Here is an 18,182-nt window from a genome sequence, read left to right as displayed (position 1 = left end):
TGGTGCAATTCTGATTTTTGTTAATGGAACACAAAATCAAAAGCCACTTGCATTGGACTCCTTGTGTTGTGCATTACGTAATAATTCTTTATTGTTCTTGTTAAATATCTTTAACTGTCGTTTACTGTCTTTCTGCAATATTAGGAAGGTGTGTGTTTTTTAAAGTTTATCTTATTTTATTTCGACTGATATTGTAATTTTTGTTACCGGCAGCCCTAATCTCTTTTAGCTTTGAGTTTACGGTAAAGTTAATGAGAAGATTACACTCTCTCTCTCTCCCCTTTCTCGTCGAATCAGTTCTGTTTCATGTTCTGAGTGCACCAAGAATAATATGTTCACCAATTTCATTGTTGACTGTAACATCTAGTGTTATGATTTGATAGTTACATTTTTTTCTTGGTACTTCTTAAAGCATCCAGTCCCACTTAGGCATGCATAGGCTCCAGGTGCTTCTCGATGCCTAGGTGACACCTAACGTTTTTACAACATACATCAGTCTATGCCTTTTGCATCAAGCAACAATACTTGAAAGCAGTCAACACCTACCACGAAAGAATTGGCATTGAGAAAAACACATAATTTGAAGGGGAAGCATGTTCCACTATGCTTACTTTGTATAGTTGTGTCTGATTTTGTGAGATCTAGTATACTGTTATACTTCCTTTGGTCTTATTGTAGTCCACCAAACATAGGCCAAGTTGATATACCTTTGTGATCGGCGCACCAGATTTTGTCTTGGGAGTGCCATAGGTCTCCTGTAATTTTTATTGTGATGAAAGAGTTGGTTGCAGGTTTTTTTTTTTTTTAAACTTTCTTTTAAATACTTTTTCAGTTTGAGGCGCCCTTATGCAGTTATGGGATTGCAAGAAGTCAGCCTGTGACAATAGCTGTCCTTATTTTATTTGGCCATTCTAAGGAGACACCTATTTTAGTAAATATCTAAAAATAATAAAAGAAATATGAACGAAGGTTTCCACCAATTTTTTTGCAAACATATTGATAAAAGTTCAAAACAATTGTAAAATTTTTAAAGAAACAAAAAATGTTTACGTAGGCTAACACTAATAAATCCTCTTAATGAGAAAGGAAAATATCGTGAAAATAATCTGATAATATTGAAATAGACATTTTTGGTAATATTTTGAAAATATTATAGATTTTTCCCATTAAAAATGTTTCATGCTGTCTGGTTCTTGTTTATTCCGTGGTTCCCACTTAAAAAGAATTTTAGATCAGCCTTGGATCTGAGATGCGAGGATATCAAACACACCCTAAAAGTTTTATATCACAACTGAACAGTTAAGTTGTACAGTATTTATTTGATTCATGACTTGTCTTTGTATCGGTTCTCATCACATCTAGTGATGGGGAGTTCTGATGAATGAGTTTCATGGAAACATCTAAAGTGCATATGTTATTTTCTCTATCAATCATGTGTTCAACAAACTATGTGTAATATGCGCTCAATTTTAGAGGTCAATCCACAGATCCTTTTATGTTGTCCAGTTGCTGAGGATCACTTTTTTTTGTTGCTAAATTCTGTGTCCAGTATGGAGGAGGTCCGACATTGACTGGTAGTGACTGCTGCATTGATTGCCTCAAAGAACTGGCAAAGACTGTGGTTTCAACAGAGGGTTACAAGGAACAAAGAGCAGGAATGCAGAAGTTAGCAGCGGAAGCACTAAATGGTCAATTTGTTGAAGGGGATCTATTTTTTGTATCTCGGAACTGGTAAAATTTTCCTGTTTGATATCTGAAACTTATCCCTCCTTGCATATTTTTTGGTCTTGGCTTTGGCTTTAGTCTTAGTGAATCTTTTGTTTTCTTTGCTGCATTCTGCCTTTCACGTTTCTCCTTCCTTTCTTTCGATAGGTTGGTACAGTGGCTGCGAAGAAAAAATGCAGATACCCCTTGTGCTGCTGATGCTGATCCTACAGCGCAACTTGTATGTCCCCATGGGAGACTGTTGCCTGAGCAAGTTCCTGGAGCAAAGCGTGTCTTAGTTCCTGAGTGTCTTTGGCTTTTCATCCTTGAAAATGCGCAGAGGGTGAAAGCTGATGACACTTCAGGATATGTTGCCTTTTCTCTCGGTTCAGAAATCTGTGCTGTGTGCAGTTTGAAGCAGAGCGAAGTGGCGCTCTCTGAAAACCAGCTTAGGTAGTGATATTATTTTGAATAATTAAGCAGCTTGATGATCTATGTAGTCAACAGCATGCCTAGGTGGCTACCTAGGACATAGGCACAACTTTCGTTTAGGCTGTAGTAAGTGTCCGAATTAAAAATGTCTTAGCAAGGTTTTTTCCTTTGACTCCTTTTTTCTTCTTTCTCTACTTCTTCATTCTTATATTTTTCCTTTTTCCCTTTCTTTTCTTCCTTGTCTTCCTCTTTTTGCTGTTTCTTGCCCATCTAGGTGCTGGCCAGTCATTATGAGGATTCAATGGTAAGGCTTATACATTTTCTATGGGTACTGCAGGGAGGCCAAAATGAAGCAGCGGCAAAATCATGAACAGTTATACCTGGGAAAAGGTGTTACAGTTTCTCCTGGCTGCAAATATTACATGCTTCCTTCTTCATGGCTGAGCAAATGGAGATCCTACCTGGCAGTAAGTGGAAAGACCGCTTCATCTTCTCCAGAACCTGGCAGCTTGGAGATCATCATGGATTCACTCAAGTGCCAAAAGGTCTACACATTGTTCTTCTGATGCATATTGACAATTTTTTTGTCAATATTTAATACAATTTTTGTTTTCTTTTAAAGAAAGAGCATACTTTGCATATCTGGGTTGCTAACCTTGTCATATTGCTTTTAGTTATTATTGTTTTAATGCTTTAACTTGGATGCATTTTAAAACTGGGCTTAGTAACAGTCTTGATATTTCAAGAATAGTTGTTTGCAAGAATGCAACTCAATGGCCCTGCCAAGCCTTGTAATTTATTATTGTGTTGTTTACTTATTCTTTGTGAACAAATATAGTTAAACTGTTAATGATACACCTCGCTATGGTATCCCCTACGTTGCATAGTCACACATGTTACCGATATTTGAGAATGTGAAATAATTGATTGACATTTTGAAGCTTGCCAGTAATATTGGCAAAAGATTGCAGTATTTTCAAAGTATTGTCGGGAAGTAGTGTTGCAATAAAATCATGATCATTCAGTTTTCTAAATAATAATATAGTTCAAGTGTATACTTTTTGTGTTACATTTCGTTTCGAATTTAAATAAATTATGAATGTTTATTATGTTTTCAACTTTTCATAAAGAATTTCCTGTGGTCTATTTTTAATTGTCTCTGATTTTCCCAAGAAGACAAAATTAAGAAAAGATTTCCAAGAAAAACTTGCCGGGAAATTCCTAGCACAACGTTCCGACATCATTGTGAAGTTATGATGGTTGTGCAGAATAAGTTAGAGAATCATTGACTTCCTTGCCCTTAAGTTGATAAGAGCGTAACTTTAAAAAAGAGATATAGGCTCTTATGCCCTTGTCGCTTTGCTATTTTGTAGACACGGGTGTGCCACAGTAATTGCCGGATTGGTCCAAGTCAGACCTGATCTAGAAAAGGAACTTTCTATCTGAAAATTCAAAATGTCAATGATGGCATGATCTTGTTAGAGACAAAGGAATCCAATTGATAGGAGGAGTGCAAATCTTACTGTGGGGAGGAAAAGGGTAGGGAGGGGGCTAAGAGGTATGAGTATGACCAGCAGCCTATGTCACATGAGTGCAGGGTGTGGGTGCCAGATTGGCACATCCCAAAAAAATTTAGGTGTGACGGTGCGCCGAGGGCATTTTATTGTTATTATTATTATTATTAATTTATTATATACTATGTCACCTAAGTAGTGCGGGTGCCGGAGCGGCACATCCCAAAAAATTTAGGTGCGACGGTGTGCGGCACATCCCAAAAAATTTAGGTGCGACGGTGCAGTGAGGGTACTTTATTATTATTATTATTATTAATTTATTATATATATAACATAATAAGCATGTATATGTTATTATTACAATATGGTTATTAATGTATATAATTATAACATACTTGAATAATTGTATTGCATAGGAAAATATCGGAACAACATATATTATATAAGTAGTTTAGTAATATGACATTCTAAGTAGGCTCGGGTGTGAGTCGGAGCCACACCCATGTCCGGTGCGCACCCGACTCGATGCGACTCGAGTGCGGCAGTAAAATAAAAGAGTCCGGGTGACATAGATTATATATATAACAAAATAAGCATGTACATATTATTAGTACAATTTAGTTATTAATGTATATAACATACTTGCATAATTGTATAGATAGGAAAATATCAAAACAACATATATTATATGTAATATACTATATATAGTAATTTAGTAATATGACATAATAACAGTCTAACATAGAACATAAAAAATTGATAGAATCATAGAAGCAGAAATTGAAAATTTGAAATTAAAACTTCAAAAGATCAACACTAACCACAGCTGGTTGGCTGCATAATGCATATATAGAAAAGCTTAAATTATATATTATAAGTTTATAACATGACAATATATCACTATATCAGTTGCAAAGTATATATGCACGGCTGCATATGTACACAACTGACAATATATATTTGTTAGTTGAACTTTGAAATTTTTGTAGTAGATTTAAGAACAACTGAACAAGCATCTAAAATAGAATCCTAAAATGTAATACCAAAAAATGGGACACATTTAGACTGGACGGGGTTGACCGCACGCGACTCGAGTTTGACCCGAGTTGGTTGCGTGTCAGAAATGAACAAATATAGTCTGGTGCGGCTGACCGCATCTGACTTGCGTTGACTGGGCTCGGGTACGAGTCGGAGCCGCACCCATGTCTGGTGCGCACCCGGCTCGACACGACTCGGTTGCGGCAGTAAAATAAAAGAGTCTGTGTGATTTAGCCAGCAACAACCTACAAGAGAGGGAATCAATTCTTTTGAATTCTCATTTCTGGCTGGCCAGCAACTAGAAGAATCAGACACGTTCTTTCTGCAAACAAAAGTAGGAGCCCTTTTTCCCCTTCGCCTAAGGAGGGATGTGAGCTCTCATTTCCAACAGGCTCTTTGTTCTCTTTTCACACACACACTCAGAGAGAGAGAGAAAGAGATGTTAACAGCTGCAACCTGCGATGGGTGTGGCATCGCTGGTATCATGGGGGAGGTTAACAGCTGCAACTTGCAACAGGAGTGGCATTGCTGGTATCATAATCGCATTCGCGACTCCATCTGTATGAATGTTGGTTGATCAGGGCCTCAGGTGCAAAAAAAAGCCAAGAAATCTGAGGTAGCACATCAGGACCATAGCGCAGCAGTGGCAATAGCAAGGAGAGAGTGGGTCAGTGGGTAGGCCTGTGCTGCTGCAAGGGATCAGCAAGGGGATGGGGCTGACTGCCAGGGCAGAGAATGGCGAGAGCCAGAGCATTTTAGTTCATTTTACAGTTTATGTTTCCCTTTATATGTCTGTGGTTTTCTATTTTATGTTTTTGCTGTTATGTCTTTAATTGTGTGCAAAGTATTGCAAAAATTATAAAAACCTGCTCAAGTTCTGCCCATATTACAGGTATTCTTTGCAAACGTATTCACTGGATTTCACATACATATATTTCATATACTGACTAATACTCACTCGTATTCAATTTCATACACATCTGAAATAAGTAATTTTCTTCACCACCCTCAAACAGTTAAACATAAGCTTTAGACTATATTATATGATGTTTTTGTTTGAATTTCAAAATTTAACGAATTATATATATATATAGAAAACGTCGGTCTCCACTCATGGACATGGAAAGCAACTGAAACGGCAGCCATATTCTCTCCGTACAAAAGCAGGAATTAGGCAAGCAGGAGCTTTTTTGCAAGTGGAAAAACTAATTTACATAATTAATGCTACTAGTTACCAATAAGAAACAAATTGTGGTGTAAGAAGTGCCTTTAATCCATTGTCACAAAAAACGGCGTTATATTAAAAAAAACGCGTATTTAACGTCAAAAAAGTTCCAGACGAGAAAAACGGCAAAAAGACGCGTTTTTTTGAAAAAAATGGCAAAATTTAAAAAACGCGTATAAAACGCGTATAAAACGCACATAAAACGATGTTTTGCATTTTCTTTTAACGTGCGAGTGCAAAATGGCATAGCTTGTAATATTTTTTAAGATGTTGGCTTTTTTTAAACTTGTTCGACCTTTTAGTGGCAAAAAAGTATTTTAACATAAGAAAAGAGGGCTTAGGGTTAACTTCAAATCGAAAACTTGTTGAGGGCCTTGAGGCTTCGAACGTTCGAGTCTTCGAGACAGAGAGGTGTAACAGGGCAGGGCTTAGTCTTCTTCTTCGAGTGAGGTGAGAACTTCTTCCTTCAAACGTTTTTTTCACTTTCCAACTGAAATGACTTCATTTGTGTTGTAAAGCCATGAAGGCAAAAAACTTTTGTTAGTTATGTATTTGTCATTTCATTATCTAATTTTAATGTGTTGCTTATCTAGTCATTTTTCAATGTTTCTTTTAATTTCTCATTTACTTTCTTTTTATATAATTATCAGGATTATTTATTTATTTTTTAAAAATTTGCTGTCTTTTTCCCGTTTTATTCCGGAGATTTTCGGCTTCGCCGTATTATACCCGTCCACGTCTTTTGTGACAATGGTAAGAACATCAAAGAAAGAAGCAACTAGAAGTGCAAAACTGGAAGCAACTCTTTGCAAGCCCCAAATTCGACTGAAAACGTTAAATCATCAATCTCGGTAAATCTGCTCCCTTCTGAATTTGGGGCCACAAGCATTGGAGATGCTCCACCGCAGCCCCCTCAGCCATCAACGACTTGCCCCTTCAGCATGAAAAAAGCATTAAACCCAAAATTATCCAACATGCGCAGATAAAAACATATCCTCCACCAAATCTCTTCGGGCATCAACTACTTGCAATGGGACTGCTCCACCACAGCCCCCTCAACCATCACTGACCTAGGTCAAAACCAAGAGAGAGAGATTGAGATGTGGAGTGACGATCAAAGAACTTACTAGTTGACCAGTTAGAGGGATGCTACTCTGCTGGTGCAGGAAATGACAGGCGATAAATTGAAATCGGACGGCGCACACAACATCCGTGAGAAATGTTGGTCTCCATGTCTGTTATATATATATATATGTGTGTGTGTGTGTGTGTGTTTCAGCTCCTCTCTTTCTCTTTCTCTATATATGTATGTATATATAATGAAGGTGGATGCCCACGAGCAGTGTGGATTCTCTTCACTAACAACAGCCCAATGCTTGTTATCACACAGGTGCCCTGATGCATTGCATGAGGGCCCGGATCACCTGTGAGGAACTGGATTCCTTTCTCTCTCCCTATATATATATATATATATATATATATATATATATATATGCTAGCCTAGGTGCCAGCATGCCTAGTCCATGGGAAAGTGAAAAGTCACTTCTCCTTTCAATTAAAATTTCTTAATTGAGTATATACTGTTATGAACTTTATTTTGTATTGATTACGTTTTTTTGTGTATTGTTATGTTGATTATGCTGTTATATATATACTGTTATTTGTGTATACTATTAGTCGCTTAGTCTGTTATATATTATTGTGATACCTCATACCTGTTATATATATGTATACATTAGTATTGTTATGTTACGTACTTATATCATATAGTTATATCATATATGTGTTGTTAGTTTGTTATACCTGTTATGAACTTATATCTATAAACTTATAGTATATACTATTATGGACTGATAGTCTGTTTTGTTATATTACCGGCTGTTATACTTGTTACATGTATTGTAATACCTGTTATATGTCTTGTTAATTTCTTATAATGCTGTTGTAATACCTGCTGTTATACCTGTTATGTACTGTTATTCTGTTTTGTTATATATAATACATGCTGTTATACCTATTATATGTATTGTACTACAATTTGGTATTCATGTTATATGTATTGTAATACCTAATATATGTATATACTGTTATGTACAGTCTGTTATACTTATGCCTGTTATTTAGTATTGCATCCACCTGTTACATGCATATGCTGTTAGCATGTTATACAATATGTAGTATTGTGATGCCTTATATATATATATATATGTTTGTATAGTTATGTACTTATATGTATTGTTACTGTTATGTACTTGTATGTATACTATTATGTACTGTTAGTCTTTTTCATCATATTGTGAATTCGTTAAGTACAGATGGATTAAAGCATTCTTGAGGATTTATATTCCTTCTTATGGAGATTAGATTTAGTTTGTTTTTTTGTTTCTTGTAATAGATTACATTTAATGAGTAATGTTAAACTTCTCCTAATGGTTTTCTATTTTCTATGAAGTCAACAATTAATTTTTGATTGTCTAAGTTGATTATGCTTGTTATATTGCTACTCTCCACATTCCAAATATTAGTAATAGTTAATAAAAGAATTTTGACATATTAATATAACTATAGAAAAAAATTAAAAAAAGAAAATTTTGGTGGACTTTTTTGCCTAGGCCCAGTTGTCAAAAAGAAGTCATAACAAAGTGAATTGTAGTGAACCAAGAGCTAGAGGAACAAAAACTATTGTACATGCTCATTTTCGCTTTTTTTTTTTTTTTTACTCCGTGGTGCAACTGAATCTGCAATTTGTCATCATCATGGTATGGCTGAAAGTTCTTACTTTTTCTCTTCAAATGTTCAGCACTCGCGATTGCTCCTGAGGCCTTTTGATCTGATTCAAAGACGGGGTGAGCTAGTCCAGAAGATCTCAAGTGTAGGTTATCCTTTTAGTCATAGTGGGTAACATGCAAATTTTTCATGTGTTGATGTATGTATACTTTTAATTATACCTGATCATGTGGTTTTCCTTTTTCTCATATGCATCCAATGTACATCTTGCTGAAATTTGCTTGTTTATATCGTGTTTCGTTCTTAAATCAAATTCGGTAAAGTCCTTAATTTTGTTCTATAACTTATGATGAGAAGTGAGGCCATCACAAAATGAAATATTACAATATTAGGATATGGGGCTGAGGTGCATATGGAAAGTGGAATGAAATTTTATGTGGAACAATCTTTTTAGTTATTGTTCTTATATTTCTATATTTTCTTGGGATTAGCTTTGGATGTAATGGTCAGTGTGACCTTTACCCAGACTTGAACCTTTCCTTGTAACTTGACTGTTGTTAGTGCTCGACTAGCAGATGTCCTTATGCTGCATTGAACACTTATTTGTGTCTGAAAAGGAAAATACGATCATATAGCATCTATTCTGCACACTTGATTGTCATGATATACTAAGTCGTTAGTCTGAAACATGTGCAAGTTCGAGAACCCTATAAAAGTTATCTACGCACTTGATCAGTTCTTTTCATGGGCTTTGGTAGTGATGACAAAATCTTTATCCCATTTTCAATTGCTTGGAAATCTTTGGAGATAATAAAAAAAAGATAATAGGTCTAATGCTTTTTCCTGTTGTTTCTTTTGGCATGTGTTGAAGAATTTGGAGTTCTACCTATATGTAGATCATATTTGTCTGTATGTTAGAGAGAGAGAGAGAGAGAGAGAGAGAGAGAGAGAGAGAGAGAGAGATCTTTTACTATTAGCTCCACAGATATCTCTTATTAATAGAAACAAGAACTACTTTTGGGGTCCCAACAGCTACAAAACTAGCTGTTTGGTATCCCAACAGCTCAAACAGCTGAGCTTCCAGCTGAAAAAGAAATAAAAAATAAACGAATACAAATAAAAGAAAATACACAAAGATGGATAACAAAATACTAAAAAAGGCTAACCAAAAATACTGTCTGAAGACTGATCTAAGAGTGAAAAGTCATGACATTGGCTTCCTTTAGTATGAAGCTTTGGGGGTCTTGTTATAGGGAGCATGGTCCTATCTAGTAAAATAGGAAATGGATTTTGAAAAGGGACTGTGTGGTGGCATGTGTAGGCCGATAAAAAAAATGAATAAAGTGGTGTCAAGATGGTGATTCACATAATCAGATAAAATTAGACATGTGTTGAGCACAATAATTAAGATTGAAGAGTCAAAACATACTAAATGGATGTATCTATGATATATATCAATCTTGTATATATATGCGTGTGATGTGCACACACACACACACACACACACACACACATATATATATATATATATATATATATATACTAGGCCTACCTATGCCACCTAGGTACGATAGCCTAGTATAAAAGGAGGCTGCCTAGATGCAATTTTGACTATCCAGGCTTGGTCAAACTCTAAAAAGATCAACTTTGTCTTCCTTTTGCTTGAGTTATGAATCTCATTGAAAGAAATGGGAGAAGCATGATAGATGTCATGGAAGAGGGAGTGTTCAGAAGCATGATAGATTTCATATCCCTCACTTGTTGAATGGGGAGGACCTCCTCTTCCAGAGATGGTTGCCCTCTCCCAATGTTTTTCCAATATAGATGGTTCCTATATTCATAGAGGGATTTCTCTGACAATGCGAAATGGAAATCCCTTTACTGAAGATCCCTTGAAGGAAGGACTATGGTCCTCAGATCCTTCCCTAACATTTTGAAGAGGGCTTGGAGACTCAAAATAGATGATGATAACATTCCTCCCCAGATTTTGGAAAAGATTATTCTTCCGATGCAAGGAGCTGTTGCTTGTTTCCCCTGCTGGAGCTTACATTTGATGGTTTTCTGCTGTATAGTGTCTTGTACACCCATTTTGTTTATTTGGAGTGTAATTTTGCCTCAGCTGATTCTGTAATTTTGTGTACAGCTCCAGTCTTTTGATTAATGAAATGGTCAAGGGAGGCCAATGCTCCTTGCAGTTTGCATCGGAAGTCCATATGGTTCTGCTAGATGTGCAGGTCTGGGATTGTGCGGAATGCTGTGTAGTCAAAAGCATTGAACAAGGTTTAGGTGATGGCCCTTAAAAGAGGCTTATACAGGACAAAACAGTTTCATGGATATGTATATATCACTTTGAGAAAGTCAGACTACGTGAATAATGTACATACAACAAGAAGGAACAAAAAATACATAAGTACAAGAAGACAGAATGCAGATAAGCATGGAGGTGTCCCTGTCTTCCCCTGTGTATGTAGACAAATTATAAAAATTCGAAAAACTGGACAATTTGAACATGGTTAAATCTAAGTCACAGTGGTACGTGGGGGTGCCCACATACCCGTACCGGCGTGCCCGTTCCGGGACTGGGTATGATTGGATCGGTTCTGGTCGGAACCGATCCAAACCACAAAGAAAACATTGTCTTGGTCTGTTTATGTTTTTTTATGAGATTATATGTAGGAACCATGAAAGAAACATTGTCTTAATGATGTGATGATATCAATTTTGTTTTTTAGAATTAGAAATATATAATTATCGCCGTACCGCAGTACCAAGATTGACGAAAACGCCGTTTGCATACCTTCTTCCCCGTACCCGTATTAGTACCCGTACCTATGTGACATAAGGTTAAATTGACTTGAGTCCCTAAATTGCTGAATTTGGTGTTTGGAGTGCCAATGTCGTGTCCAGGCCTGCACCCATGTTCGTATTCATGTCCAGGCACGTCGATGTGGGTACCTCCCACACAGTCATCTAATCAGGGCTGTTCATCAAATAGATGGTTGAGAGAAAAACAAGGAGAACATGTGTGAACTAATACTCGATGATCATAATACCGATCACCTTTTTCCCCTTATTTTTCTGTTAACCATCCATCACGTTGGATTGAATGATCTTATTAGATGCCTGGATAACTCTGAAAATCCAGTCACCATTCAATCATTCAATTTTCTGATATATATATATATATATATATATAAGTAGGGACATTGAGTCCTGACTGACACCAATTATAGCTTTCTGTTTTTTTTTTCTCATTGAATTTGGTAAGGAAAGAAGTGAGATTCACACACACACACACACATGGAGGGTTGTCCATTGTGCACTGCTAGTGCTGGCCATTTTTAAAAATCTGACATCATAAAAAATGTTGAATTACCCAAATGTATATGCCTGAAAATAAATGTTTCAACATCTCATGCGTGGATGTAATTTAATGGACCCTCATTTTTGAATCAATATAAACCATTTTGTTTGATCATATACATTTGAATACCTAATATGCATCAGTACAAAATTTCAAAAGTTTCAATATAAACCATCTGTTGTACAACGATTTTGTTTGATGCATATAGATTTGAATGCCTCATACCCATCAGTACACATTCCAAAAACTTGGCCAGGAAATGACGAAATTGGCAAATGGCCACGGACGGTGGATAAATATGGGCTAAGAAATCCGTGGATAAATAAATAAATAAAAAAAATATACATATAGTCGACGACTGTTATAACAGAAACATGATGTATAATAATAGCTATAATTAATAATAGTATATAATATATATAGAAGAAAGAAAAAATAATAGCAGAAACCGAAGGAGATTGGGGAGAATTGAAGGTGCTTTCATTGGTGTCTAAGTAAACTACCATATGTTAATCTGCTTAGGTACTGTTAGTCTTGTTGAAAAGGATGCCACCCAGCTGTAGGCACAATGTTTGACCATTTAGGCAGACTCTGAAGAAGATACTTTTATCCCTGGTCGAGTCATTCCCTGAAAGCAGGAAACAGGAAAAGAAAAATGCTTGTGTGCAGAATAAGTTTTTAAAAATAAAATTTGTGTTTCTTTTAACATTTAAGTAATTGTTTTGAATCTTTATTGTTTTTTTGTAAGAAAAGTAACAAAGAATTCATATAACATTTCTATTATTTATTTTATATATATATATTTTATTTATTTTATATAGTTTTAAGTTTTTTGATATTTCTTTGATAAAAAATTCAGAATTTCATTAATAAAATTCGGAGAATAACATTTGTGATGATGCAATTAACCGACATAGAACAATCAATTAATAGAAAAACCCAAATTAGAGAACTATGCTATCAAAGTTTCTAATCTGAATGAAGCAAAATTTACAACTCTGTCAGCATATGGAACTATTATGCGAATGAGCTAATGGGCATGCTTATTGATTCATTTGGCTGCATCTTTGACTTAAATTTGAGCCCAGATATCTCCCTGATTTGGAGTCTTGGACTCATTCATATAGGTGAGATTGACTGTGAGTGAGTTGGAAGTTGGAACACACCTGTGCTCACCCACTGTCTGGTGCAGGTGTGACTTGGGTGCCTTGACCTTCTTAATGAGTCTATGTTACCTAAGCTTTCTGTCTACGTGTATAAACATTTTGCATTCTGTATAAGCCAATTCAACTTTGTCAAGCTAGTATATCACTCAAATTGGGCTCCTTTGGATCTACAAACATGGGATTGGTTCCTTGGCAGTTCTATGCAAATTTGCAGGAGTCTTTTACGACACTTTTCCACATTTGAAGAACATTTAGCAGTTTGTACGTAAATGTGAAAGAACCTTATGTGTGGATGCTCCATATAAAAAGATTGTTAGGGACTGCCAATCAGATTTTCTCGTAATTCCTCATCTTTTTCTCGATCTGAAGGTTGCACGAAATGCTTATGCAAAAAATGATATTGTCTGATTAGAGGATAATGCAGCCTTAGGCATGGAGAATAATTACTAAAGCATCTGTGTTGAGATTTACATCTGAATTTGTAAAAGGGTCAAATTGGAAGATATCAAATTATCTCCATTATATTTTGACTGTCTTTTATGACTTTGATAGACTGAAACATCCTGTGCATCTATTATTCTGCAGAACATCATCTGCAATGGTTTGCAAATTGCAACTGCATAGATGTGTTTGCGAGCTATTCTTATGGTTTACATAAAATGGATTTATTTTGCTTTACTTCTTATGTAAGTCATCCAAGGTCTCAACTTGGTTAGTAAACCTGTTCTTTCCTTTTACTTCAGACAGATGGTTTGGTGGCGATTGCCGAAAGTGATTGGCGTCTGCTGTGTGAAGAGTGGCTAGTTCCAGAAGATAGAGGTATCATTGCGGAGGTGGATTTGGTTGTTGGCTCTAGTCAGACGAATGCATTTGGTGTGCAGATGGATGCTTCAAACGAGCAACCCAGTTCTGAAGTTGAACCACTAAAACCCATTATTAGGACAGTACCTGAGGTAAGGGGCTTTACCAGGACCTGTGCAGACAAGATTAAGGAATGGTGAATGAGTACTTATTGATACTAATATTCTTTTTCTATTTACTTACTGTTTGACTTGGCATCTCAGGTATGTGAAGATTGTATTGGTGAAAGAGAAAGCTGTGAGTTGATGCAGAAGCTTAATTATTGCAACGAGGACATCTGTGTTCATTTTGTTCGTGGCAAAGAACCTCCAAAATCAATTTTGGCAGCATCAGGTGCCATCTTTGAACGTGATCGACGTACCTCGAAACGCTCTCGGAGGGCCTCAAATGGTGGGTCAATGAATTTTAAAGTCTCGGGATTCACATCCATCTACCAGTTGAAATTGATGATATGGGAGTCTTTTGGGGTATGTTCTTTTCCTTATTTTCAGTAATTTTTAGTAGGTCCGTTCATGAAGCTTTGGTATGCTGATTATTCTTTTGTTGTTCAATTTGGAAATCCAAAAATCCGAATTGACACTTGTTTCATCCAAGAACACATACGAAACATATTTGGCAGACCTATCGATCAGACTCAGATCAGTTGACCTCTGACTTGTGGGTAAGTAGTTGGATTGGCAGCTTGTTTGGGTGCGGTCATAAGTTTTGATGGTGTTTTTTTTACCAGGAGTGAAAATTTAAAAACAAATTGCAGAGTAACAACTAACTACAATTAAGTAACTATTAATTAACAAATAACTATAATTAAGTGACACCTGTTTCTATATAGTACAATATACAACTTACAATGATTAGGGCATTGCATATTTAAGCCACTGTGATGAAGCATGAAGCCTTGAACAGCATAATATGTGATTTATCATTTACTCGAAGCTGTGTAATATCAGATATGGATAATGAATGATTGGTTGATTTTCATACACTATTCATAAAACATCGTAACATAATCTGATAATAGGATTTAAAAGATTGAAACGGCCTACCTAGATTTTTTATTTTATATGTTGAAAATGTGTTTTGGGTTTTTGAAGCCTTAATTACATACTTGAAGTCTCAAAGTTGATGTCATCATAATTCATGGTAACACTTAAATCATTATTTCCTTTCGACAAAATCAAGGAAAAAAGTCATTTGTATCACATAATTCCACGGATTCACCCACTAAGATACTGAAATGGTTAATTAAGGGATCTATGTTTCCTTCACTCGTTTCTATCAAATTCAAAATAACCTACTTACTTCCCATGGGTGTGGGTGCATTGATTTTTGAAAAAAGTGCAACAAGGGTGTGCACTGTGCATGTGGTATATTTTCAGGTGAGGCACAGAGTGTACACACACACAGACAAAGCGAGAAGGAAAATACACAGTATATATATATATATATATATATATATATATAGGATGTGAAATCCTTCGGCTATCCCACCCTTTGTCTAATCATGGCTGCCCAATGCAAGGCATCGGGCAGATGTGATTAAACACATTGCCCGATGTGCTGTGAGAGGCTGAAGTATTTCTCCATCTAAACCTGGATGGAAAAATCCAAGGATCATATGTGTGTGTGTAATATATATATATATATATATATAAAATAGAGAGAGAGAGAGAGAGAGAGAGAGAGAGAGAGAGATGAGGAAAACTAGTTGCAAAGTGGGGCTGCATTTTCAAGTTTGATTTTCTCTCTAAGCTTCATTAATCCTAAGGTGGAGCCCAAAATGGAACTGGTTGAACCCATCCTTGAGAAAAACCTCAAAGATCAAAATCCAATAGTAACATTTGCGACAATTTTGGGACTGGTTCTCACCCCCTTTTCTGTCTCACCAACTCATTTTCTGTCCTTCCTTTTTCCTTTTTACAACTATCCTCCCATCCTAAGATTGGTGGATAATAGAGAAGTGAAGGGACCTGAAATACTGATTTCTAAAGTGAGACTGGTTTTTCTCATTCCTCCGCCTGGAATAGGGGAACATTTCGGGAAATAAAAGACAAAGAACAATAAAAAAATGAACATGAAAGAAAAAATACACCAGTTATCTTCATCTTCTTTCTCCATTCCATTTTGTTCCTCTTCTCTTACCTTCCTTTCTCAAGTTGCTGCAGGCACAATCATCTTACTCTTGCAATACTTAGTGGTCTTCGAGAAACTGATGTGAGAATCCCCCAATCCTGTGTCTTTCTTACTATTAAAAGAGTTTTTTCAGGCAATCTTACCCTTGTCCACTGCTGTTTTTACCAACTTGCGTTTCAAAATATTTTAGAAACATGAGTTTTAGACGGCTCAAAACAGTTTTGCAAATACTAAACAAGTCCCTCTTGGTACTTTGTTTCATGATGGAGAAAAGAGTTATAATATAGTGATAGGATCACACTAAATTACTTGTAGCAATATTTATGAAATATCGTGTCCTGTTCATTTTTTTTCTGTTTTCTATGTTTCCCAATGTTCTTGCTAAGTACATTCTAAAGCGGTGGATGTATTTGTATCGATCTAGTTACTTATAATACCAACACTTTTGCATAATCTAATAATATGGATAGATTCAACGTTTGTCTTAAAAACCATACTTTGGGTCATATTTTAAAATAGAAAATCATGATGTCTAACCCTTCAAGTTTTTGATCCATTTTAAGCTGTTCATCTTTGATGCCCTTGATTTTCCTTATGCATTAAAAGTTGCTTTGTCACATGGGTGTGGGTATCGTGTGTATATATATAATAATCCACAGAAGGATATATTATATATATAGTATAATATAATGATCCACAGAAGGTCAAAATTCAAGCAAAAATGAAAGGACAATACATCAGGGAAGTGGAAAATCAAAGTTAAAGTTAAAGCGGAAGGAAAACACAGGCATGCCGTCTCTTTTTATATTCGATGCATAAGGTTTTAAGTCTTAAAATATAGGCTGTACCTGTAGGTATCCATGTACCTGTGTCAGCGTACCCATTTACTGACATGATACCTAGGCTTTTCACTTGTATCTGTGTGACATAGAAAACTTGTTCTTTGTTGAATAAACTATATAGATAACTTCCATCAAATTTTTTTGATCATCCAATTGTATTCAGATGGTTCTATGGCAAAGAACAGCTGAGCACATAAAACTTGAGGCACACAGTCCCTCAAATATATAGATATGTGGTGTTCTTGCAATACCCACACTTGTGAAAACATAGCTAGAGACTGCATTTGTTACACTGGGACCTGAATGACGTTTTAGTCTTTTAGATTATGTTGTTTGGACATATAACGTAAATTTTAAGTCCTCAAAATTGGCACATTGTTGGCCACTGGATTTTCAAGATATTAGGATACCCATATTTTTTGCTAGAATAACATGATATGAAACTTGTCTTACCAAAAAAAAAAAAATATTTCTGTCAGGTTGGTAATCTACGATGACAAATATTGGCAATATTTTCAAAACATAATGATAAAAACTCCTAAAACCTTTTAAAATTAGAAAATGGGTTATTTCAATACATCGCCAAAAGATTCTCGTGAGATTCTTTTTGAGAAACTCATTTTAGAACCTACTTTAAACTTTTTTGTTCTTTTCATGTTTTAATGACTACTATAAATTTGCATTGATATTTTCTGAAGAAAAATATATATATTTTTTATATCTGAGGAAAACCTTGCCAATGAAGAAGCAGCAATGATATTTCTGACAATGGTATCAATGAAGGAGCACATTATCCATGAAAACGATCTTTTTATAAGTGGGTTTGGGTGGTCAGTGGAGCTCCTTATATATATAGTGAGTCTAGCAAAGGTGTGAACTAATACTGGATGGTGAAAATGCCCATCATCTTTTTCTTCTTACTTTTCTTTAAACCAGCCATCATATTGGACGACCATCATGAATGATCTTGTATTTCTCGGCAATGTTGTTTTGCTTGGGAAATTTTGGGAAAATCTCATTAGACTTTTGGGGCACAAAAATGAAAACTATAAATTAGCTAAAAACCAAACAGATGAGAAACTAATAAGAATACATTAAAGAATAGCTTAGTGATGCTAAAAATGAAATGAATAATTCGGTTGAAAGGTGAGTCCCTGATGTCACTAACCTTAAACAAGA

The 18,182-nt window shown here is 35.7% G+C and overlaps 1 protein-coding gene across 9 annotated transcripts in view; it reads left to right on the top strand.

Moving 5' to 3' along the window:
* The window catches only part of LOC116257367 (ubiquitin carboxyl-terminal hydrolase 26), a 73,427-nt gene that overhangs the window by 11,786 nt on the left and 43,459 nt on the right, over window positions 1-18,182 (top strand). For 8 of the 9 annotated variants that reach the window (XR_007573827.1, XR_007573828.1, XR_007573825.1 and 5 more), the window contains 6 exons: window positions 1,550-1,731; window positions 1,873-2,157; window positions 2,474-2,681; window positions 8,714-8,785; window positions 13,914-14,123; window positions 14,235-14,498. Coding sequence is in view for 3 of the 9 variants with exons in the window: in XM_050078694.1 (XP_049934651.1) it covers window positions 1,550-1,731; window positions 1,873-2,157; window positions 2,474-2,681; window positions 8,714-8,785; window positions 13,914-14,123; window positions 14,235-14,498 (1,221 nt within the window). In the remaining 6 variants the exon portion in view is untranslated. Of the gene's footprint in view, window positions 1-1,549; window positions 1,732-1,872; window positions 2,158-2,473; window positions 2,682-8,713; window positions 8,786-13,913; window positions 14,124-14,234; window positions 14,499-14,625; window positions 14,693-18,182 lie in introns of all 9 variants that reach the window. The other variant, XM_031634021.2, reaches the window with a different exon arrangement.

Source organism: Nymphaea colorata, chromosome 7 (genome assembly GCF_008831285.2).
Source record: "Nymphaea colorata isolate Beijing-Zhang1983 chromosome 7, ASM883128v2, whole genome shotgun sequence".
Taxonomy (NCBI): domain Eukaryota; kingdom Viridiplantae; phylum Streptophyta; class Magnoliopsida; order Nymphaeales; family Nymphaeaceae; genus Nymphaea; species Nymphaea colorata.
This window is presented reverse-complemented; position numbering and strand designations above follow the sequence as displayed.